The following is a 23,540-nucleotide window of genomic DNA, read 5'->3' on the forward strand; positions in this document are numbered from 1 at the left end:
ACTGAGGGTTGTGCTGTTCTTGTACTCTCAGGACACATCAGTGCAGCCACCAGAGGCTGCCTGCCTTGTGGACCTGAGCACGTGGTCCCACTTCCATCACCTGCATTGACTGGCAGAGACAGTGCTTTCCACACACCAGGGCTGGCCTTGTCTTAGGGAGGTGAAGGGAGACACCCAATGGCCTGACCCCTCCAGGGCACTCTGCTCACGGGACACCCACCTGACCAGTGAACTCACAGGCCACAGCACCTCCCCTGATCCTAACCCTCCTTTCACAGATGGAAGACACTGAACTTGGAAGTCACACACACGCCCAAAGTTACTCAGCATCCTCTTAGACTAGTAACTAAAACTTGTTCTTCAAATAAACGACTAGGGTGTCAGCTGCACCAACTGCAACCCAGAGCTCACAGAGATGTGCCTGCCAAGTCCCATAAGCTGGTGGGGTCCTAAGCACTATGCAGTGGCAATCGCCTCCTTTTTACAGCTGGGTTCGTCCTGTGGTGCCTATCTTAAGAACTCACCAACAACTCAGCACAGCAGCTCTGGGCTCTGCTGCAGGCACCCCAGATAAAGTACGCTGTTTCCAAGGACTCTCCAAGGGAAGGGGCCAGCCAAGACCAGGATCAGGGAGCAGTAGCAGGCCTATGTGGTGATCTGAAGCTCCCTCACTCTGGTGCAGCATCTGTCTAAGTGAGTAGAGCCAGGAGGCCCCTCCCTGCAAGGTCCAAGAGGGCCCTAGAAAGGCAATCCCTCCACAATCCCCAACACTCCTTCTCAGGGCCCATCTCCATGAACGCACTCCCCCTCCAGATCTGAAGCCAACTAGAAATGAAACCAGACAATCTGGTGGTGAACAGGGAATGACCACAAACACATGCATTACCACTCATCAGACTGCAGCAGGGGAAATTACTTCAGTAGGGTTTTCCTAAATAAACTACATTAATTATACAGCACTTAATGTACTTTTCACCAAAGAACTATTTTCCTGGCTGAAACAGACAAGAAGTTGATTTCTATAAACCAAGACAGTGCTAACTTTCTGCTCCTGGCCTCATTATGAGATGGGCCTTAAGCACTGCACACAAGAAACTAGACCATGAGAACCAACAGGAAACATGGTAGAACACATGAGTCACACATTCAGGGAGAACCAGGGAATAGGAGTCACATATAGCAGACAGTAAGAGGGCAAAAGCTGCATATGATAAGGGGTGTCCCATCCAAAAGCTCTTGTCTGCAGGGTCTATCACAGTACACGGTCCTAAGGCAACTCTGATCTCCTTCAAACACACATCTGAAAAAGGAGAGCAAGAAACCCCACCAAATACCCCTTGCTTCCACAAACACACCCAATTGCACCTAGACTAAATTCAGGCAGAACAAGACATCTGCACAGATCTACTGCCTAACAGCCTTCTGACCAGCATTTGTTCCAAGCAGCATAGTGGCAATCCCAGCTACTCAGGAGGTTAAGGCACGAAGACAGCAAGTTTGAGGCCAGTGTGGGCAACTTACTATGACCCTGATACAAAATAAAAGGGCTGGGGTTGTAGCTCAATGGTAGAACACTTGCCTGGCATGCATTAGGTCCTAAGTTTCCCTAGTACAGAAAGGAAGAAAGAAAGCAGACAGGCAGGCAGGCAGGCAGCATGGATCACTAGGTCTGGTGGAGGTAGCCAAAGAAAATTCAGGCCAAAGAAGCAATGATCAAATTATACTACAGAGCTACAGTAACAAGAACCACATGGTTCTGGCATAACAATGTACACACAGTCAAGAGGTACAGAACAGAAGACACAGAGACAAACCCACAGATACAATCATCTGATCCTTGATAAAGGTACCAAAAACATACACTGGAGAAAAGAGTCTTTTAATCAATGGTACTAGGAAAACTTGTTATCTACATATAAAAGAATGAAACAGCCCCTTTCACTCACAATGCACAAAACCAACTCAATGTAGATCAAAGACCTTGAAACCAAACCAGAAACTATGTGACTCTTAGAAGAAAATGTAGGGTTAACACTCCCAACACACAGTCACAATGATTTTCTTAATAAGACCCAGGAAACAATGCCAGGAGTTAGTAAATGGGATGGCATCAAATTACAAAGTTTCTGCACAACAAAGAAACAGGAATGTGAAGAGAGAACATACAGATTGGATAATCTTTGCTAATTACTGTTCTGACAGGATCAGTATCTAGAATATATGAAAAACCCAAAAAACTTTACATCAAAAATTCAAATCATGAAGCTGGGCCAGGTGGTGCACACCTGTAATCTCAGAGGCTCAGGAGGCGGAGGCAGGAGGATCTTGAGCTCAAAGCCAGTCTCAGCAAAAGCCAGGCGCTAAGCAACTCAGTGAGACCCTTTGTCTAAATAAAATACAAAATAGGGCTGGGGATGTGGCTCAGTGATCGAGTGGCCCTGAGTTCAATTCCCAGTACCAAAATAAATAATAAATAATAATAACCAAATAATCCAATTGATAAATGGGCAGAGGAATTAAATTTCTTTCTTCTCAAAAGAAATACAAATGGCCAACAAATATATGAAAAAATGTTCAACATCATTAGCAATTAGGGAAATGCATATCAAAACTACCCTGAGATTTCATCTCACGAGTCAGAATGGCAGCCATGAATACAAATAATAAGCTGGGCATGGTGGCACATGCCTGAAATCCCAGCCAACTAGGGAGGCTGAGGCAGGAGGACTGAGAGTTCAAAGCCAGCCTCAGCAACTTAGCGAGATACTTAGCAACTCAGTGAGACCCTGTCTCTAAATAAAATATAAAAAAGGGCTGGGGATGTGGCCCAGTGGTTAAGCACCCCTGGGTTCAATCCCTGGCACAAAAATAAATAAATAAATAAATAAATATAACAAAAATAATAACAACAATAATAATAATAAACATTTAAAAAATTTTAAAAAAGAATACAAACAATAATAAATGCTGGAGAGGATGTTGAGAAAAGGGGACACTTTTACACCATTGGTGGGATTGTAAATTAGTATAACTACTATGAAAATCAGTATGGAGGTTCCTCAAAAGACTAGGCATGGAACAACCACGTGACCCAGCTATATCACTCCTCAGTATTTACCCTGAATTAAAGTCATCGTACCACAGTAATACATGCATACCCATGTTTATAGCAGCACAATTCACAATAGTTAAAATATGGAACCCGCCGAGGTGTTTATCACTGGATGAAAGGATAAAGAAAATGTAGCACATACACAGTGGAGTTTTATTCAGCCATAAAGAAAAATGAAATTATGTCATTTGCAGGAAAATGTTTGGAACTAGAGACCACTATGTTAAGCAAAATAAGTCAAACTCAGAAGCTCAAGGGTCCTATGCTTTCTCCGATATATGGAAGCTAAAAGGAAAATGGAAAAGAAGTTGGGGGCAGATCTCATGAAAATCAAAGGGAGATCAGGAGAGGAGAGGAACCAGGGGAGGAGGGGGCAAGTGCTGGGGAATGATACTGGCCAAATCATACTGACATCTGGTGTGCACATGGGAATACATAACAACAAATCTCATCATGATGCACACTATAACACACCAATAAAAACTTGTGGGGGAAAAGCACTGGTGGAGGGAGCGAGAGAGCTCCTTTCATGATCTCCACAGTAATGAGCAGCACACTGCAGACAAAGGTCACCTTGCAGGAGACTGAGGCATAGCCTGGTCCACACAGGAAGGAGCACTGCAGACTTGGGTAGACCACCCAGTCAACTCAGACTCACACCTAGCTGCATGCTACCCACAGGCACTCTCCCACTGTCCAACAGCCTAGAACAGCACAGTCCTTCCTACAGGCATCCCATCCAGCCTCCAGAGGCCCAGAACAGGTTTCTTTTGGAAGATAAAGCGTATCTGGATGACAGACTGCCCAGCTTACACGCTGGAGAAAACCAAGAGTTTCAACCAAGTCTCCAGCCAGGGTGGGCACTTCACACCTTGGTGTCCCTCCCCTATGGAGGGTCTAAGAGCAGAGGCAACCCAATCAGGAAAAATCTTGGCAAATGTCACCAACTCCTTACTCTCAGCACAAGTATGAGCCAAAAAGATAAAATAAAAATAAATTAAAAATCCTGGGCCTTCTCTCAGCAAAGGAAACTATCAGTAATGTGAAGAGAGAGCCTACAGAGTGGGAGAAAATCTTTGCCACGCATACTTCAGATAGAGCACTAATTTCCAGAATATATAAAGAACTCAAAAAACTCTACACCAAGAATACAAATAACCCAATCAACAAATGGGATAAGGATATGAACAGACACTTCACAGAAGATGTACAAGCAATCAACAGATACATGAAAACATGTTCAACATCTCTAGTAATAAGAGAAATGCAAATCAAAACTACCCTAAGATTTCATCTCACCCCAATTAGAATGGCAATTATCAAGAACACAAGCAACAATAGGTGTTGGCGAGGATGTGGGGAAAAAGGTACACTCATACATTGCTGGTGGGGTTGCAAATTAGTGCAGTCACTCTGGAAAGCAGTATGGAGATTCCTCAGAAAGCTTGGAATGGAACCACCATTTGACCCAGCTAACCCACTCCTTGGCCTATCCCCAAAGGACTTAAAATCAGCATACTACAGAGATACAGCCACATCAATGTTCATTGCTGCTCAATTCACCATAGCCAGATTGTGGAACCAACCTAGATGCCCTTCAGTTGATGAATGGATAAAGAAACTGTGGCATATATATACAATGAAATATTACTCCGCCAAGAAGAATGATAAAATTATGGTATTTGCAGGCAAATGGATGAAATTGGAGAATATCATGCTAAGTGAGATAAGCCAATCTCAAAAAACTAAAGGACGAATGATCTCGCTGATAAGCGGATGAGGACATATAATGGGGGGTGGGAGGGGTTAGTGTTAGGGTTAGGGTTAGGTTTAGGGTTAGGGATAAGGAGGGTGGTAAGAATGGAGGAAGGAAGGACTGTATAGAGGGAAAAGAGGGGTGGGGGGAGGGAAAAAAATAACAGAATGAATCAAACAACATTGCCCTATGTAAATTTATGATTACACAAATCATATGCCTAGACTCCATGTACAAATAGAGAAACAACATATATCCCATTTGTTTACAATAATAATAATTTAAAAAAAACCCTGGGCCAAGGAGTCAAGAAAACACAGCTCCATTAGGGGATGAAAACCATAGGGATACCTCCTGCAGGAGAGAGGGACCATGGGGACACGTCCTACATCAGGATAGGGACCATTGGGGCACCACCTATAGGGGACAGAGACCATGAAGGGGCACTTCCAGTCCCTACTGGACAGACCACGAGACCACACCTCTTGTAAGTACAGAGACCAGGGGACCTCCAAGGGAGGCTTTGCCCTTACCCGAGGGAAGCTCACCTTTCCGAAGAACCCGCTTCTTTGCTCGAATGTCTGTTTCCAGCTCTGCAGCTCTGATGTAGATCCTGACCGATTGTGGGAGATGGCGGACGGCTTGGGCCACCACAGCCTTGGCTGTGTCCCCGGGCTGCAACCTGGCTGCTTCTAGCCAGACATCTTCACTCTGAGGCAGAAAAAAGAATAGCGAGAGCATGTGCAGACTGGGAGCAACAGGGGAGCAGCAGGTACTCTGGGGCCCGGATTCTATCAGTCAGTCGACTCAGTCACACACACTTCCCAGGCCTCTCCTTGAAACACCAAGAAAGAAAGCAGCTGTCACGTGTCTAATGAAAGACACGTGACAACATTTCTTGAGAGGAGTACAAGTTACCCTGCAGGGTTAACCCACAGACAAAGCAGAGACTGTGTCTGGTGGGAAGTTCTGATTTGTGCCTGATTCCTGGGTAAGTCTCCTGAGGCCTTTTCACTACCAGTCTACACAGCAAAGTACATGGCACTCAAGAGGGCTTCACAAAACTTATTAAGCCTCTCTAATTGTTCCACCTTCAAAAACACAAGCACTGGCTGGGTGCAAAGGCTCATGCCTGTAATCTCAGTGGCTCAGCAGGCTGAGGCAGGAGGATCACAACTTCAAAGCCAGCCTTAGCAACTTAGCAAGACTCTAAGCAACTCGGGGAGACCCTGTCTCAGGGTTGTGGCTCAGTGGTAGCACACTCACCCAGCTTGTGTGAGGCCCTGGGTTTGCTCCTCAACACCACATAAAAATATTGTGTTCACCTACAACTAAAAAATTCAAAAAAAAAAAAAAGAGGGGGTGGGGGGGAAGCTGGGGATGTGGCTCAGTGGTCAAGTGCCCCTGGGTTCAATCCCTAGTACTGGGGGGAAAAAAAAAAAAAAGCACTGGAATATTTTAATATTCTCCTAAGGGTTAGCATCAGTTCTTAGGTTTCTTACGTCATGTGGCATGAAAAGCTGCCGTTTCACTCTTACCTGCTATTAAAGGGAAAGCAGACCAGCTCCACGTAGAAACAAGTGATGCCCACCCTTCCCTAGGCTGCCTTACCCGCGGTACTTAAAGGCAAAAGGACTTGCCAGCTCCAAGCTACTTCTACAGGTATCCTGCATGGTACAGAAACAGGGTCCCTCAGGGGTCACAATCTTGTAGCCATCCAGGAAAACACCCTACAATGGGCTTCACCTTGGGGCACATCTCTGTTCCCTTCATGATGAGGTTCCGAGCAACTTGTAGCTTCCCAGTTACTTCCTCTAGACGGGCTGATGCAATCCAGGCTGGTGGGTGATGAGGGTTTGTCTCCCGGACAGACTTGAGGAGCAGTCGTGCCTTCTTGATATCACTTTGAGAGCAAGAATACAGAATTAGGCCACATTGCCAGGGGTGCACCCAATACCAGAAAGAAAGTGTCCATGTCAGAATGTACTAACCATTGACTCAGCAATGCAAGGCAACCAAACCTCCTGACAGCACTACTCCAAGCCTGTGCAGCTCCAGTGCAAATAAATTCTGAGCACCAAAAACCACATTCTAGCTCAGCCCAGGCCCTGACTTTGAATGTTATTTATAAAACATTTAACACGCACAAACGGATATGGACATATTTTAAAAAGAAAACCAAACTTCATTTCTTAGAACATCTATGCCCTATTTTGACTGCATATTGTCCAAATAAAAATCTAAAACATTCTAGGCAACCAGAGTTCCCATCCTAAATCACCAACTCTGCAAACCACTCACTTGATATCCCCACCATGGGTGGGAATCATGGAGTTGAGATCTGTCAGATAGCCTTTAGGGTCCACAACAGTCTGTCCACTCACTGAGTCAGACACCTGCAGGACAGGACAAGCAGAGAATCAGCTGGACACAACCAGGTCCATGCAGAACAAGTGCTCATAGGGCCCATAGAACAAGTCCTTCCCAAAGCCCTGACCCAGTGGGGAGTCCCAAAGAGGAAAACGTTAATTCAGATGAGTTTGTGATGATGAATTTTTTCTATATGGAAAAGACATATTAAAAAACACAATCCTGGGTTGGGGTTACAACTCAATGGTACAGAGCTTGCCTGGCATGCACAAGGCCCTGGGTTTGGTCCCCAGCACCATAAAACCCTACCAAGTAGACATTAAAAAAGAAAAGAACAAAACAAAAACGCTCTTTCCGAGAAGGAGTGAAACCCAGAAATCGTAAGACTGGTAATTCCAAGGTTTGTTTTGTTCTGTTTTTGGAACCAAAAATTGAACCCAGGGGCTCTTGACCACTGAGCCACATCCCCAGGCTCTTAATTTTCTATTTCAAGACAGGGTCTTGCAAAGTTGTATGGGGCCTCCCTAAGTTGCAGAGGACCTCGCTAAATTGCTGAGGCTACCCTTGCACTCACGATCCTATCTCAGCCTACCAAGGTTGCTGGGATCTTCCTGAGCTGTTGGGATTACAGGTATGAGCCACTGGCCCAGCTTGGACTTTCTGGAGTTTGTGAATACATCTACAAGTGATTCTCCAAACACACACAGAATATACACATCACTCTGCAACTTTTTTTTTTTTTTTAAGTTTTGTTTTTGTTTTTGTTCTTGGTACTGAGGATTGAACCCAGGGGCACTCAACCATTGAGCCACATCCCCAGCCCTTTTCATATTTTATTTAGATATAATATCTCTTTAAGTTGCTTAGGGCCTCACTAAGTTGCTGAAGCTGGTTTAGAAGTTGTGATCCAGGGCTGGGGAGATAGCTCAGTCGGTAGAGTGCTTGCCTTGCAAGCACAAGGCCCTGGGTTCGATCCCCAGCACCCAAAAAAAAAAAAAAAAAAAAAAAAGTTGTGATCCTCCTGCCTCAGCCTCCCAAACCACTGGGATTACATGCATGTGCCACCACACCCAGCTGTAACTGATTTTCATGTGCATGATTATTTCTCCCAGTTTACTGGGTCTTCTGTTGACTTTACAGTGTTTTCCATCATGCAAAAATTCTGAATTTCACCAGATACGAATCTGAAATATTCCCTTCATGGTTTTTGATGTGCATTTCAGAACCAGAAAGGGTTTCCTACTGTACTAGGTTCAGCAACCTATCTCTAGAGTTGTGTGCCCATTTACTTACAGAGCCACATGGCGATTTAGTAAGATACAGAAATAAAACATCTAATTTTTTTTTGGTACTGGGGATTGAATTCAAAGGCACTTTACCACTGAGTCACATCCCCAGACCTATTCTGTATTTTATTTAGAGACAGGGTCTCACTGAGTTGCTTAGCACCTCATCATTGCTGAGGCTGGCTTTGAACCCACAATCCTCCTGTCTCAGCCTCCCAAGTCCCTGGGATTACAGGTGAGCGCCACTGCGCATGGCCATCTAATTTTTAAATAAAGAGAAAAAGACAAGGGCTAAGGATGTAGTTCAGTGGTATAGCACTTGCTTACCATGCACAAGGTCCTGGGTTTTGTCCCCAGCACCACAGAAAAAAGAGGGGAAAAAAGGCATTAAGCTTTATCAACAGAGGACATATTGCTTGTCACAATATGTCTTTCGTCATCTCCAATGGGTCCAGAGTGGAAGTAGATGGTAAGCAATGTCACACAGGGCTGGCCCTTTGCTTGTGGCCCCAGGTGCACTGTGCTTTCCTGGCCTATAGTTGTACACAGTCCTTACCTGAACATAGAATCCTGACCATTTCTGTAACAGAACAAAGAATCTTCACTTTTTTTTTTTCTTTTTGGTACTGGGAATTGAACCCAGGAATGCCCTACCATTGAGCTGTATCCCCAGCCCTTTTCATTTTGAGACAGGGTCTCACTAAGTTGCTGAGGTTGGCCTTGAACTTGCAGTTGCCTTGTCTAAGCCTTCCAAGTTGCTGAGATTACTGGCATGCGCCACTGTGCCCAGCCTTGTTGAGTTGTTAAAATAATCATAATAGTTCTATAATCAGGCAACAAGATTTTCAGAACTACCTACAGGAGAACACTGAAGGGTCACTCACCTGGCTCAGCCTCATGTCCATCAGGGTGTTTCTTGCTTGGCCAATCTTCCTCATGTCCAGCTCACCTGTGCCTGGAGTCATCAGGCCTGGGGTCATTCCACCTGGATACGGAGTGTTCAGTCCACCTGGGTACGGTGTGTTCAGACCTCCAAATTGCTGGAGGGTAAAAAATAAAACATTGGCTTGTACTTTCATGTCAAAGAACTTCATCTTCCTTGAAATATTCCTACAGTGACCTGTCAGGTACAACAGTACAGACTGGGCCACAGCGCAACTGCTAAGCTGCAGGCACACTCAACCCACTGTTCCCGCCTGACCTGTCCAATCAGACCCCAGAGCCCCATTTGCCTTCTTTTCAGGTGCTCACAGTTTGCCGGGGATCCACAGAAGTATGGTTTTCCCCAGTCTGTAAATGTTTTGCAAAGAAACTATCAGGAACTGGGGTCAGCTTCTCATAGCGTGGATTCCGCTGGCGTTTGTTTCTTGCATCGCCAACTTCTGGGATGCTTAGCCACTCTTCCTCCGTGACCTCTGCCAGCTTCCTCTAGAAACACAGTCCCAAAGCAAGAATCATTGACAGGAGTTCATGGCTCAGGCAGGGCTACACTTATCCTCTCACAACCTGCAGAGCAGCAGGCCTTAGAAAGGACTCTGATGCAGAAATGACCTTCTACTATGCTTAAGAGAAATTCACTTACTGGATCTGCTCTATCTCAATAAAATGTAAATTATTCTATCAAAGCCTAGTAGGAAAGCCAGGCACAGTGGCGCATGCCTGTAATGCCAGCAACTGAGGAGGCTGAGGCAAAAGGATCAAAAGTTCCAGGCCGGCTGGGGATATAGCTCAGTTGATAGAGTGCTTGCCTTGCAAGCACAAGGCCCTGGGTTCAATCTCCAGCACCGCCAAAAAAAAAAAAAAAGTTCCAGGCCAGTCTGGACAACTTAGTGAGACCCTGCCTCAAAATAAGAAAGGGGATGTAGCTCAAACCTCTTTGATGTAAATCAAACCTCTGGGTTTGATTCCCAATACTGGGAGCCAGAGGGGAGTCCAGCAAGTATAGTTTAGAAAACCTTATGTACAAATGGAGTTAAAATTACATCAAGGGCTGGGGATATAGCTCAGTTGGTAGAATGCTCGCCTCGCAAGCACAAGGCCCTGGGTTCGATACCCAGCACCGCAAAAAAAAAAAAAATTACATCAAAATAAGTTCATTGGTCCCACCTTTCACAGTAGGCAAAAGAAAGGTATTTTGTTTTCTAAACTACACATAATTAAACATACTAAAGCACAAACCTTCTAAGCAGTTACCCCTCTGAATTAAGTAGAGCACAGTTACTAAAATCTCATCAGCTCCACAGCAAAGCAGACTGGTTCTCACTGCTCAGGTTAGGTATATCAGAAACACACCAGTCAGACACGGCTTCTGAAGCCCCAGCACCCAGGAGTCTTAAGAGACCAGCCTGGGTAATATAGCGAAACCCTGTATCCAAAAAAGGGGTGGAGTGTGTGGTGTGGCTTTGTGGCAGAGAGCTTAACTAAATCAGGCATGAGACCCTGGGTTCAATTCCCAGCACTACAAAAAAAAAAAAAAAAAAAGAGAGAGAGAAGAAGAAGAAAGAAACAGCATGCCATCCCATCTGCTTACTTTGAGATCTGAAAATTGCTGCTGGATTTTAGGGCGTTCCATTCGGTACTTCTCAATCTCTTCTTTCTCCCTTTGCTCTCTATGAAATAAAACATGTACCTACATTAGAAATATCGTGTCCATTTCAAAATGAAGTGGGCTAGTTATATATACTAGTTAAATCACCAAAAAGAATAATTCCTGGATGCAGTTGTGGTTCAGTAGTACAGCACTTGCCTAGCACGTGTGAAGCACTGGGTTCGAATCTCGTAAAAAGAAAAAAATGAATAAATAAAGTTATAAAAAATTTTTAAAAAGAATAATTCCATACTAAGCTGCTTAGCAAATGTATTTTAAGATAACTATGGAAACCTTTATATATTTAATAATCAACTATCTACCAAATGAAAATAGAAACTCAATAAAATGAAAAGAAATTATCTTACTTTGATATACAGATGCTTCTTGAGTTACAATGGGGTACTATAGCAATAAATCCATCACAAGCTAAAAATATTCCAAGTTAAAAATGAGTGTAATATGGGCTGGGGATATAGCTCAGTTAGTGGAGTGCTTGCCTCGCATGCACACAGCCCTGCGTTCAATCCCTAGTACCACGAAAAGAAAAGAGTGTAAATGGCTGCTTCTCACTCTCAACACAGCCCGCATTCTCCCTTGAATGTGTACCGACCTTCCTAAATAAACCTGTCTATGCAAAAAAAAAAAAAAAAAAAAGTGTGTGTAATACCCCTACCCTACTGAACCTCTGAGCTTAGCAAAATACACTGCAGATCGCCAAATAGAGTTCCTTATGATTATGTGGATGACCAGGAGCTGCTCAGCATCTCAAGAAAATATCTTGCCACCTATCACTAACTCTAGAAAAGGTCAAAATTCAAAATGCAGTTTATATGGAATGCAAAATGCTTTCATACCATCTGTAAAGCTGAAAATCATGAGTCAAACCATTTTAAGAGGGCAACCGTCAATAAATACTTCCATTTGAACCTTAGTATATTCACTGCTTCGAAATTCACAAAATCCCTTAGGCCATCCTATGAACATCCAACTCAGAAGCAAAACTGAAATGCCATCCTAGGTCCCTATATAGCCCTCAAATTATCCATCACTGTTTCCCTCACTTCCAAGTAATCCCTTGCCTCTAACAAACAGCCCTCACTCATCTTCTCACCCCATATGCCAGGGCAGATGACTCATATTATCATCCATGTAACTTTTTCAGGGACACAGGGCTATGGGTCATTTAGAACCAGGCTTAGACCAACCAAATAAATCTACCAGCAGTTGATGTGAACCAACTAGCTACAACTTTTTAACAATGAGATTTAAATTTTCCTCCAAAAAGAAAAAGGAAAATATCCATTGGTAGGAATTTATATGTAACCTGATAAATGGACTGAGGGAACAGGATGTAGTGGCAGAAGCCTATAATCTGGGCTACTCAGGAGGCTGAGGCAGTAGGATTACAAGTTCAAGACCAGTCCAGACAACTTAGAAAGGCCCTATCTCAAAATAAAAATTTTAGAAGTGCTGGGGATGTGGCTCAGCAGTAGAGTACCTGCCTTGCAAGTGTGATGTCCTGGGTTCCATCTCCAGTATTGGAGGGTTGGGTCGGGGAGAGAAAAGCAACAGAAAGGTGAGGGATATAGTTTAGTGGCAGAGTGCTTGACCAGCATGTGCAAACCCCTGGGTTTAATCCCCAGCACCACCCAAAACAAAAAGCAATAGAAAGAAGAAAAAGAAGTATTATCTGTTACTTTCTGGGTTTATAAATAAATGTTATAGTCTTATCCATATTTATTTTTCTAATCCTCTATAATGAGAAATTTTGGGGTTTTTTCCCCTACCCTTGTACTAGGTATTGAACCCAAGTTAGGCAAGCACTCTACTACTGAGTTACACCACCAATCCTTTTTATTTTGAGACAAGGTCTCATTCAAGGCCCAGGATGACCTTGAATTTATGATCCTCCTACCTCAACCTCCCATGCACCTAGGATTACTGGTGTGCACCACCAAACCCAGGTAAAAATGTAACTTTCTATAAAAAAAGAAAAAAAAACTAGAAACTTGCAAAGCAGTATGATAACTTATTACACATTGCAGCATCTTCTGTTTACTTCACTAAATTTCCCAGAATAAGGACAAGGGATTCAGAAAGCTGCCACATCAACTGGCACACTGAAGAAACATCAACAACAGAGGTGCAAAACACCCACCTCAGAGCCCTGCAGAGAAAACACAGGGCCCTGCAGAGAAACTCTCACCTCTAACAGGTACCAAGGACATAGCTTACCTGAATTGTCACAGCAGGGACCTCTATCCAAAGCCTGCTTCTCATAGGCCTCCTAAAGTCTGCACCTCCCACCAGTCCAACTTGGCTCAACCACCCCCAACTCCACAGCCATACCTCACAATGACATGAGGAACAAGTTTCTAAACCACAACAACTACCTACCCATAAGATCCACATATTTGTTTTCAAATTATTTAACAATAGAGTAATCAATATCACTCTCCGTTTCAAGGTGGTAACTCTGATATCTAGTCAGAGTAATGCCCCAAATTCTGATTTGTGGGTATTCAGGCTTCAGAGTTCTTAAGCTCCACTGTAGCCTGCTGACCCAGACCAAGACCCACGCTGCCTTGAAGCTAAGCTGATACACACTAATCCTATAATTCTTCTCTTAGTCCAAAGTCAGAGCAAAACTTGTTCTGCGAGCCAGATAAACACAGCATCAATTTACCTTCTTTCTTTTCTTCTTTCATCCATCCTTTTATCCAGAGCTGCATAAATAGCATCCGCTTCCTCATCATCTTTCTCATAGGGCCCACTGGAAAAGAGGCTCCCAGCATAGCCATTAAACTGAGAACCAAACAACACATTTAGAGTCAGTGCTCCCTTGAGCACAATCCCACCAACATAGAGGACATTTCCAAATATAAATTACTTGGTAACTGCTTTTTATCAGACCAACCCAAGTTGAGGGTCAGTCTATAGCCAATTGATCAATACTCTTCAAGTGCCAAGGATGTGAAAGACAGAGGAGTTGGTCCAGCTGGAAGAGACTAAACAGACAAAATGTGATGGGGGATCCTGGAATAGGTCCTATGTCGGGAAAAGGACACTTATGGAAACATTGAACAATTCAAACAGGAGCTGTAGATGAAGTAACACTATAGCACCAACATTAATATCCAAGTTTCAATAGCTGTATTAAGAGAATGTAACATGTAAGGGAGCTTAGTAAAGAGTTTTGGGGAACCTTTTTTTTTTTTAACTTCTGTTGGTACTGTTTAAGGGACCACAAGTTTTAAATTATTTCTAAGCACAGTAGTGCGCTCCTATAATCCCAGTGACACAAGAAGCTAAGGCAGGAGGATCACAAGTTTAAGGCCAGCCTCTACAACTTAGTAAGACCTTGTCTCAAACAAATAAAAAGGGCTAGGAATGTAGCTTAGTGGTGGAGCACCCCTGGATTCAGAAGGGAGGGAGAGAGGGAAGGAAGGAAAAGAAGGAAAGGAAGAAGAAAGAAAAGAAAGGAAAAGATTGATTTCAAAATAAAAGTTTTGTAAAAATTATTTTCCTAGGTGGAAAGACATCATCTGTTAGAAGCTATCTAGAAAACCTCAACTGAACCATGAGCTAAGGGGCAGGCACTGCAGCCAGAACAAGTAAGCACCAATACCATCATTAATAACCAGTAGTGCAAAGTACCAATGGGACGTTTAGACATTTATAAGTACATCTCTTCTAAAGATATTTTTACTGTTCCTGCCTCACACAGCTTCAGGTGTCTCGAGCACCTCATCACGGAAGCCCGTCAGCCCTTCTGACTGGTGGAAGGCGTCACAGAAGCCCCACAAGTCACCTCATCATAGTTGGTATCGTTCAGATCTTCGTCATCGTCATCAGCAGCCTGGTTTTTCTTCATCTGGTCCCCCACTGTTCTTTTGCCTGGTGGTGCATGGCGATCATCCACAGGATCATTTGCATCGCGGGCTGGTCCAATGTCTGACCGGGTGGTGAAGCCAGTGGCACTGCAGAAAGCCAAGATGCCCATTACCTGAGTGGCCCTACAGTAACATCTCTTTTTCTAACACCTCTATCTCCAAACATTCTGGTGGTAGTAAACCATGCTCTCTGAGCACAACTGATCTTCTCTGCTTGCCTAAATGTTTCCACCCACCCAAGGTTTGTCCATTTCTCCTCCATGTGAATGCCCATGCCTCAGATCTCATTCCTCCCAAGTTCCAGTCTCACATTTCCAACAGCCTCCTGAGCATCCCAATCCAGTTACACCAAACCAAGCCCCTCACTGCACTCTGCAGCTACTCTGTCTCTGCTGTGAATAGCAGTGTAGACCCACGCACCAAAACATCATCTTCACTTCCCTCTTCCACCCCACCTGCCCCCTAAGTACAACTGATATTACCTCCTAATCATCCCTCCCCAAATCATGACTCCCACAACTGGCAAACCAGCTGGCCATACCTTCTCCTAATCTTCTCATTGCTCTGCCAGGTGATTCTTCCCAAAACACAGTTCTTTTTTTTTTTTTTTTTTTTGCGGTGCTGGGGATCGAACCCAGGGCCTTGTGCTTGCAAGGCAAGCACTCTACCGACTGAGCTATCTCCCCAGCCCCCAAAACACAGTTCTGACCAGGGCATTCTTTGGTGCCACTGACTCTCTGAAGCCCACATGGCCCCTCCAACATCCTACAGCATCATCCCACTCACTCTGGACTCCTTGCTATCCCCTGGTCTTCCTCTGATCCTTCCATTCCCCCCCTCCTTAACTGCCTACACCCACACAACGCCAGTTTCTCTTCCAGTCCCGCCACATCTGATACCTTCGAATCTAGCTTTCCTACTGAACGTGACTCAAATGCTAGACTCCACACTGAGTATTTTCTAATCTCTAGAACCCCCACGTTCTAAATCTGTTCCTCTTCATGTGCTTATTTATACAAGCATCAAACCTCCTCTAGTACACTGCTGGTCCTCTGAAAATGATGAGACATCTATGTTCTGTGTGCCCCTTGCAGTTTCTGATACCACTACCAAATGAGACCCACGTTTTGCTACAGATAACTAAGTAGACACTAAGTGCTGCTCATTCATCCAACAACTAACGGCGGTCCTCGGTCAGGCAGGCATGGGTCACCCAGGCACCAGCCCACCTGCCCCCAGGGGCTGAGACTGAACAGGCAACCTAAAGTGACCAACACTAGAGAGAAAGATCAGTCATGCTCAAAGCAAGGAAGAGGTAACCTGCTCCTGCTTCACATCAGAACCTCATCTCCACACGGTTGACGTGCGTGTAGCCAATGCTCATTGTAGACACCAAAACGCTGGCCAGGAGTCACAGCTCCTAGGTGGCAGGCAGGGCTCCCGGCCAGGTCTGCGTCCTTCGCGGATTAAGCCAGACCATCCAGCAGGATGCAGACTGGCGGCCGACCCTACTTATTTTCGCTGCATCTTAGCGTCCTGCGTCCAGGGAGGCGCGGGCAGCCAGCACCGTCCTCCTCCGGGACCCCATCCCGCGCCCCGCGCGCCGCCCCAGGCCTCACCCCCGGCCCAGCCCCGGCACGTAGCCGAGGGGCGCGGGCATGCCCAGGAACGGCTTCTTCTTCTTGTTCATGGCAGCGGAGGCGGCAGCGGAGGCGCCCGCAGCGGCGCAGAGCAGGGAAGCGGACTCCGGGAGCGAAACACCAAAGTAGTCTCGGGCGCCGCCGCAGGAAGCGTCGCGGCCGTCGCGTCACCGGCGCCCCGGAAGCAGAGCGCGTGCACCGCCCGCCGGGCTCTCGGGCGGAAGTGCCGGCCGCAGCGCTTCCGGCCGCGGCGGCGGGGCGCGCCTGCGGCAGGCGCGGGCTCGCGAGCGCCGGCCTGTGGCTCGGTGTCGGCGTGGGCGGCTCCGAGAACTAACGGTCCGCGCCGCCTCGACACACCGGAGGGCCCAGCCCCCGGCCTGGCGTGCCTGCTCCGAGCGGGCCACGAGCCCCTCGTCCTGTGAGTGCAGGACCGGAGCGGGTCCCTGGGGCCGTCCTGCCCCTCACAGGCCGGCTCGCACCTGTCTGGTTGTGGGAACTGCTGGGGGACTGCGCATGCGCCAGCTTGCGTGCTCCCTGTGCAGACTGCTGCCCTGCGCGCTTTGCGCCCAAGTCCCCGGCCCCACTCGGGCACCGGCGCTCCTGCACGGCCGAGGAAAACAAGTGAAAGCACCCTTCCCGGTGTGTGGGCTGGCGTTACAAACATGCGCGGACTCCGCTGTGCTCTTGCCTTGGATTGACGTGCCCCACTGTACTCTGCACACATTTTTACCTATCCAAGTGCAACTCTGCCCCTACTACGAGACACCAACCCCACCAACACCTAGGGAGCGCAACCACGTTCTTGGGCAGAGCAGGCAAAAACGGCCGGTGGCAACCTGGCCTTTCGCTGGACCAGGCAAACACACTGTCACACTCAGCCCTTCTCAGTGGGGTCCTGGAGCAAATACTTCAGCCCTGCCTCTCACAAGTCCTTGGAGCTCCTCTCCACCCTCTCCAGCCAACCCCATTTTCGGCTATTGAGCACGAAGCCAGATTCAGGGGCTTGTTACACAGGGAAGGGAAGAGTCACAAGGGAGTCCACAGATGCGGTGAGATTGAGGGTCAAGCTGGCTTTTCCAGGAAACCAGGGAAGCAGGAACCCATTTGAAGGAGAGACCTCAGGGATCAAAAGTGTGCCCCGCTAAAGAAAGTCAGTAGCCTAGAGCGGAGGTAAGCACGCCTTGTAATTCGAGCTACTCAAGAGGCTGAAGTAGGAGGATCACCAGTTCCAAGGACATCCTGAACCCCTGAGCTACATCCCCAGTCCAAATGCAAAATTATAGAAGTATTAAAAGGGCTGGGGGTGTAATTCAGTGGCAGGGAGGTTGTCTAGCATGGGCAAAGACCCTGAGTTCAATCCCCAGTTGGTGCGGGGTGGTGGGGGAGGACTAATTCACGAGATGGGAGAGCGGGAAGTGTTGGTCCCACCTTGGCCAGGATCTCCGTGGGTAGAAAACCCCAGGAGTGGGTACGGGACCTGCATTCCCCAACACATGGGGAACCCACAGATCTTCGCTTCCCTGCCTCAGAGGACCTTCAGCAGGTGGTCTGTGCCCAGGTGCGGACCGGAGCCTTTTGCCCTGGCGGACACCCTCCGCAAGAGCAGCCCGCGCGCCACCGACACACCTCCGGGCTCCCGGAGCGCGCCCGGCGCACAGGGCTCGGCGGCAGGTGCCTCGCCGCGCAGACTCGCCGGCCGCCGGGACCGGCTCGGGCGCGGGACCGGCGCAGGCGGGGCGGGACGGTGACGCGCGTTGCCCGCGGGCCACACTGGCCGCCCTGCACTCAGTGAGGGGCGTGTGCGCGGGCCCGGCACCCGCGGGCCCCATGTTCACCGAGCTGAGGTCCAAGCTGAGCCCCCCGCGAGGCCGCGCCGGGGCTGTGCGCGCGGGCTTAGGGGAGCGCCGGGATGTGGACGGTGAGCGGGGCTGGACTGGGACACAGGAATGTCGCGGGCTGGGGTATAGGGGACCAAGAGGCAAGGGGGTGGGGGTGGGGGGCTAGACCCTGAGGACTTAAAGCATCGATAACTGCGGGGGGCGTCCTGGCCTAACGGGGTCCGGTGGCCTTTGTCCTGCGCCATGGGGGACGGGTTGGTCAACCTCAGGCCTTGGGGATCAGCGCGACTTTGACTTGGGGTCGGGGATGACGGCCCAGGGCTTCTGTGTCCATGCTGGCGGCACAGTGGGGTCACCTTTTTCGTCCGAAGGCAGAGAAAACCCTCCCCCTGGCAGTGGGGCCGACAAGGGGTCGGGGTCATAACCCCAGATTTCCCTTTGGAATTCTGACGTTGGGACAGGAAGGGACCCATTCTTAAGTACTGCCTGCAGGAAATGGGCGGGGCCCCACTGGCCTGGCAGGTGCAGCAGGGGCAGAAGTGTCGGACTGGTTCTCCGGAGCTGCTCTTGCTCCAGGGCAAAGGCCCTTAGGAGACCCGAGTCAACCGTGCCTGCCTCCTGGAAGGTGCAGGTTCAGAATCAGTCTTTCTCCACAGTATTAGAAGTCACTTCAGGGCAGTAGCCACACACCCTTTGTCTGACCTTAGACCTCAAATTTAGAGTCACCAAGAGTTCAGTTCAAAGTTGCAAAAATGGGGGAGGAGGAAACTAAGCCTCAGTAGTCCTACCGAGCTGGGAGTGTGGGGAGTAGAATGGGTACCCTCATTACTTATACCTCCTAGACACCACCAAACCAGTGTGGAAGGGATGGCTGTCCGGGAAAGAGGATCTCATGCCACCACCATGGGTGGGTCATGGGAATCTCATCCTGCCTGCCCACCCGGTGCCTGGTTGTTGTAGAGACTTAGGAGAATCTGTGCCCACCTTCCTTTATCCCCTCCCTAAGACACCATTCACAACATTTATGGGGTCCCTCATGTGCACCAAGACCTGGGCAAGCCTTAGGGTAGGGATCCCACCCCCAGTGGGAGAGGTCCTACCAAGACCAGTCACCCTTCCCAGACTTCTGTCAGCAGTGACCCCAGAGATGGTCGCAACAGTAAACAGGGTGTGACAAAGTTGGTGTGGGAAGAGGGCCCCATGCAGCTGTGCTGACCAGCCATTTTTGGTGAGCACCTGCCAGTCACACTGTTGTCCTGGTTGGGCCCTGTGGAAGCAGCAGAGCTGGAAAACCTGTGTGTGTTTGGGAGTTCCAGTTACCAGCTTTCCCAGTTCAGGCCTTTTTGTCCATGAGTCATAGTTGGTGAGCTCAGCCAGGCAGAAGCCAAGCCTCAAATGCCAGGTATGGCTGTATAAACTGGGTGCCTTCAGTGTTGATGGGCAGGCAGGAACCTCAGCCAGACTTCTCCACCACAGAAGAAGTAAATTCTCTAAGAACCCAGGAGCCAGGATTTTTCCTCAAAGATGTGTTCTGTGTGTATGCGCGTCTAGTGTGATGTGTGTGTGAGGCTTGTGTGCATAAGGTCAGGATGGTCCTAGGACAGCCCCTCACCTGGTTATATGTCTGTTGTGAGTGACAGAGAGGCGAGTGACTAGAATTTGGTTCCAAACAAATTGGCTTTATTTGATACACTCGGGATAACACAAACCTTAATCTTTCTAATATCACACATCAATCAAATCGAATGGCAAATAAACACACCTCAATCAAATAGTCCAAAGTCCTCTCTGCCTTGTCGGTTTTGATGACCCGGAATGCGACGTTATCTTAGTCGGAGAGAAGACGACGGCTGGTCTCGGAACTCCCTCTGGCTGATGGTCTGGGAATCGAGGATGGGCAGGCTCCACTGTCGTGAAGCCGCCAGAGCAGCGGAGTCTCCGCAGTCTTGACGGTTGGATGATCCGTGGGGCTCGCAAACCTGGCTGGCGTGGATTCGTCAGGAGATCTGGGCTGAGGCGAGGAGCTGAGAGGGGAGTTTATATACCCTTTTTCTTGGCTTGTTTCCAATTCTGGTCCAGATGGTGTCTTATCTCCTTGGTGCAGCATTCTCGTGACGCTTATGTCTTTTTGGCTTGCCATCCACTAGGGGCTTGTCATTTATTCGTCAGACATCCAAGTCTGCTCCTTTCAATGTCTCAGGCTCCCTGGGAGTCATGTCTTCCAATCTAGCAGAACCCATCCTGCCTGTTGGTGTTCAGGCTGCAGGCTTGCAAGGGAAGAGATGTTTCCAGCTCTGCATCTTGGGGTTAGGGAGGGGAATCCTTACAACCAGCTCTTGCACATTTTCTTCTGCCTTTGAGGACTTGACATGTCCTCCTTGAAGAACTGACTTCCTCATCAGTAGAGGAGAAATAGGCTAGGCAAGGAGCTGGCTTTTGGTGAAAGGAGACTTTGGTCCTGCTCCTGATCACTCTGACCAGGCACCCTTGCACACAGCCACTGCCCACTTCAGCTTCTGCCGGACTCTCCTGGAGCACACCGTGTCAGCCGAGAGCATCCCCTGCCACCTGCCTCGAACACCAGGCACCAGCCTCACATGGCATGACTCCCGTAGCCAGAGGGCTTCCAGCAACAGGCCAATCAAACTCCTGCAGCAGCCTGGGACAGAGACTCCACAGGTATCCACCCATCCCACCCACCTCAGCCCCTGCCTTCCCTGCTTTGCCACTCTCCCTTTATCTGCCACCCGCCTCCCCTGCAGGGCCGGCTGTACTCTGACCACTATGGCCTGTACCACACAAGCCCCTCACTGGGTGGCCTGACACGGCCTGTGGTCCTCTGGAGCCAGCAGGACGTCTGCAAGTGGCTGAAGAAACACTGTCCCCACAACTACCTCGTCTACGTGGAGGCCTTCTCCCAGCACGCCATCACTGGTACGGTTGGACCTGGTCAGGGCAGGGGCTGGATGCCAGAGAGCCTCCGCCCCTACCAAGTGCCTCCACTCTGCATTTGTGTCTCCACCTGTAGGTGCCCCCTGAGGTAGCCTTTCCTGGGGTCCTTGTCCCCCCCCTCTGCACTGTCTTCATCTGGCACCTTCTACTTGGCCTCCATCTGCTTATCATGATTTTCCCTCTGCCTCTCCCTCCAAGTCTCTCTGAATCTTTCTCTGAGACTCCCTGTGCCCCTTCTTTTGTTCTTTTCCTTTTATTCTTTGTGTGTGTTGGGGGGGGTACTGGGAATTGAACCCAAAGATGCCCCCCCCACTGAGCTACATCCCCAGCCCTTTTTATTTTTTATTTTGAGACAAAATCTTGCTAAATTGCCCAGGCTGGCCTGGAACTTGTGATCCTCCTGCCTCAGCCTCTGATGGCCTCTGCTGGGCCCTCTTCTCTCTCCTAGGCAGAGCCCTACTGCGGCTAAATGCAGAGAAGCTACAGAGGATGGGGCTGGTGCAGGAGGCCCAGAGGCAAGAGGTGCTGCAGCAGGTGCTCCGCCTACAGGTGCGAGAAGAGGGCCGGAGCCTGCAGCTGCTCAGCCAAGGTCAGTGGGAGGAGCCAGCATGGGGGATGGGCACTGAGGGTGCAGGTAAGTGGCTTGCTGCTGGAGGGTGCCTGGGAGCCCCAGTAAGGACCATCCTGGGATGGGGCAGGGACCTGCCCCTCCCTTACTTCCATGCATCCTACAGCTTCCTTTGGAAATATATCCTAGCCGCTGCCAAGGCTTGAACCCCAGACCCCAGCACTGTGACCACAGGCCACGGCCAAGAATGAAGACAAGCTGGCCCCACGTACCCTCTCGGACCCCACAGGATACCATGGTGGCCAAGTCCAGCCTAGTGGACAGGCAGGACCACCACCTTCAGGCACCTGTGATTCCACAGTCAGGCCGTGGCCTGGCCTGGGCTGCTTATCTGTGGCCCCTCCTCCTGGGACATAAGCCCATCCCCTGGCGCTGCTGGAACATGTGGGGCAGCTACCTGGAGCCAGAGTGGGGTTCAAATGACCCCCAGACTCCCAGGGAGTCTGTTTATTTATGTTCCCTTTACTATGTGACCATCCTCCTTTGCCTGAGTCATGCATCTCTCTGCTCACTTGTCCAGTTCTGCATCCTCACAGAATTACCAGGCCAGCCACACAGTGGGACAAACTGCCTTGGCTCCCTTTGGCCTGTGTTTTCCCCCTGCCCCCGCCAGGACCCAGTAGACACAACCCATGTCCAGAGTAACAGTCATCAGCACAGCCAGGCAGGGATCCATGTGGAGCACCTTGCTAATTCTGTAGCCACCCTGACTGTACCTGCATCTATTTGTGAGGACTGAGGCTGAGAGGCCCTGGATGTCCCAGCCCCAGAGACAGCAACAGCACAGTGAGGACAGCAGCCCTGTGCAGGCAACTCCACACCCTGAGCCTGCTGGATTCAGTGGTGCTCTGGGCCTACCTTTGGGAAAGTCTGGTTTTCCAGCATCTTCGCTGTGTACTTGCACTTGGAGAGCACCTTCAAGAGATCATCGCACTTACTGCTTTCCCAAGAAAACCTGGATTCATAGAAGAGACTATCCTGAGGACTGCGTCCCACCTCTGCCACCAGACGCCTGAGCAACCCCTCCCTGGGTGGTCTGGGGCTGGTGCTGCCCGGCAGAGGGACAGTGAGGGCGGCCCTGGCAGCCCACACCCTCTTGCTCCTCTGCCTCTTCCCACGCCCCCGGGGACTCTGAAAATCTCAGGGACAGTTGAGGCTGTCTCCAGTCCTCTCTCTGTGACCTGAGCTGGCCTCAGGACTCAGGGTTGGTCACTGCAGGTCCTGAGTGAATTTGGGCAACTGGTCTGGTGCCTCCCATCCCATGCGTCTGCACTCACAGGGAGCCCCCTTGTCATGTCTGGCTGCCCTGAGCATCCCCCAAAACCTTGTGCTATAGGCCTTCAGCCAGAAGGCCCATCTCTGCCTTTCCCCTCCTGTCTGGCCCACCCTGTGCTCCTGTACTGTCTTCCTTGTTTTTCATTCACTTTTTTATATTCTGACAAAAAATCAGAAATAAACCTGTTCTCAAGTGCCAA

The 23,540-nt window shown here is 48.8% G+C and overlaps 2 protein-coding genes across 4 annotated transcripts in view; one reads left to right on the plus strand and one right to left on the minus strand.

Moving 5' to 3' along the window:
• Prpf6 (pre-mRNA processing factor 6) overlaps positions 1-17,067 on the minus strand; it is a 47,148-nt gene extending 30,081 nt beyond the window's left edge. The window contains exons 1-9 of one of the 2 annotated variants that reach the window (XR_007107086.1): positions 16,627-17,067; positions 14,926-15,094; positions 13,801-13,919; positions 11,055-11,133; positions 9,776-9,952; positions 9,409-9,564; positions 7,170-7,264; positions 6,615-6,771; positions 5,417-5,579 (exon numbers count right to left, since the gene is read on the minus strand). Coding sequence is in view for 1 of the 2 variants with exons in the window: in XM_047540027.1 (XP_047395983.1) it covers positions 5,417-5,579; positions 6,615-6,771; positions 7,170-7,264; positions 9,409-9,564; positions 9,776-9,952; positions 11,055-11,133; positions 13,801-13,919; positions 14,926-15,094; positions 16,627-16,697 (1,186 nt within the window). In the remaining variant the exon portion in view is untranslated. The remainder of the gene's footprint in view (positions 1-5,416; positions 5,580-6,614; positions 6,772-7,169; positions 7,265-9,408; positions 9,565-9,775; positions 9,953-11,054; positions 11,134-13,800; positions 13,920-14,925; positions 15,095-16,626) is intronic. The other variant, XM_047540027.1, reaches the window with a different exon arrangement.
• A 1,214-nt stretch (positions 17,068-18,281) lies between these two features.
• On the plus strand, positions 18,282-23,540 carry Samd10 (sterile alpha motif domain containing 10). Of its 2 annotated transcripts, none has more exons than XM_047540419.1 (5): positions 18,282-18,565; positions 20,983-21,164; positions 21,248-21,419; positions 21,886-21,986; positions 22,172-23,540. In XM_047540419.1, exons 1-5 carry the CDS (start codon positions 18,475-18,477, stop codon positions 22,802-22,804), a joined length of 1,179 nt encoding a protein of 392 aa, XP_047396375.1. In that variant the 5' UTR covers positions 18,282-18,474; the 3' UTR covers positions 22,805-23,540. The 2 variants fall into 2 exon arrangements, with proteins under 2 accessions (XP_047396375.1, XP_047396376.1); XM_047540420.1 differs by having other exon boundaries at positions 21,886-22,026; positions 22,172-22,343.

The sequence above is a fragment of the Sciurus carolinensis genome, chromosome 2, assembly GCF_902686445.1.
Source record: "Sciurus carolinensis chromosome 2, mSciCar1.2, whole genome shotgun sequence".
NCBI lineage: Eukaryota > Metazoa > Chordata > Mammalia > Rodentia > Sciuridae > Sciurus > Sciurus carolinensis.

Excerpts from the sequence above, each read along its gene's own strand:
- Samd10 (XM_047540419.1), top strand. The coding sequence starts at position 18,475 with ATGTTCACCGAGCTGAGGTCCAAGCTGAGCCCCCCGCGAGGCCGCGCC. Across the intron at positions 21,420-21,885 it reads CTCCCAGCACGCCATCACTG|GCAGAGCCCTACTGCGGCTA; the intron begins GTACGGTTGGAC and ends TCTCTCTCCTAG. Across the intron at positions 21,987-22,171 it reads AGCAGGTGCTCCGCCTACAG|CTTCCTTTGGAAATATATCC; the intron begins GTGCGAGAAGAG and ends TGCATCCTACAG.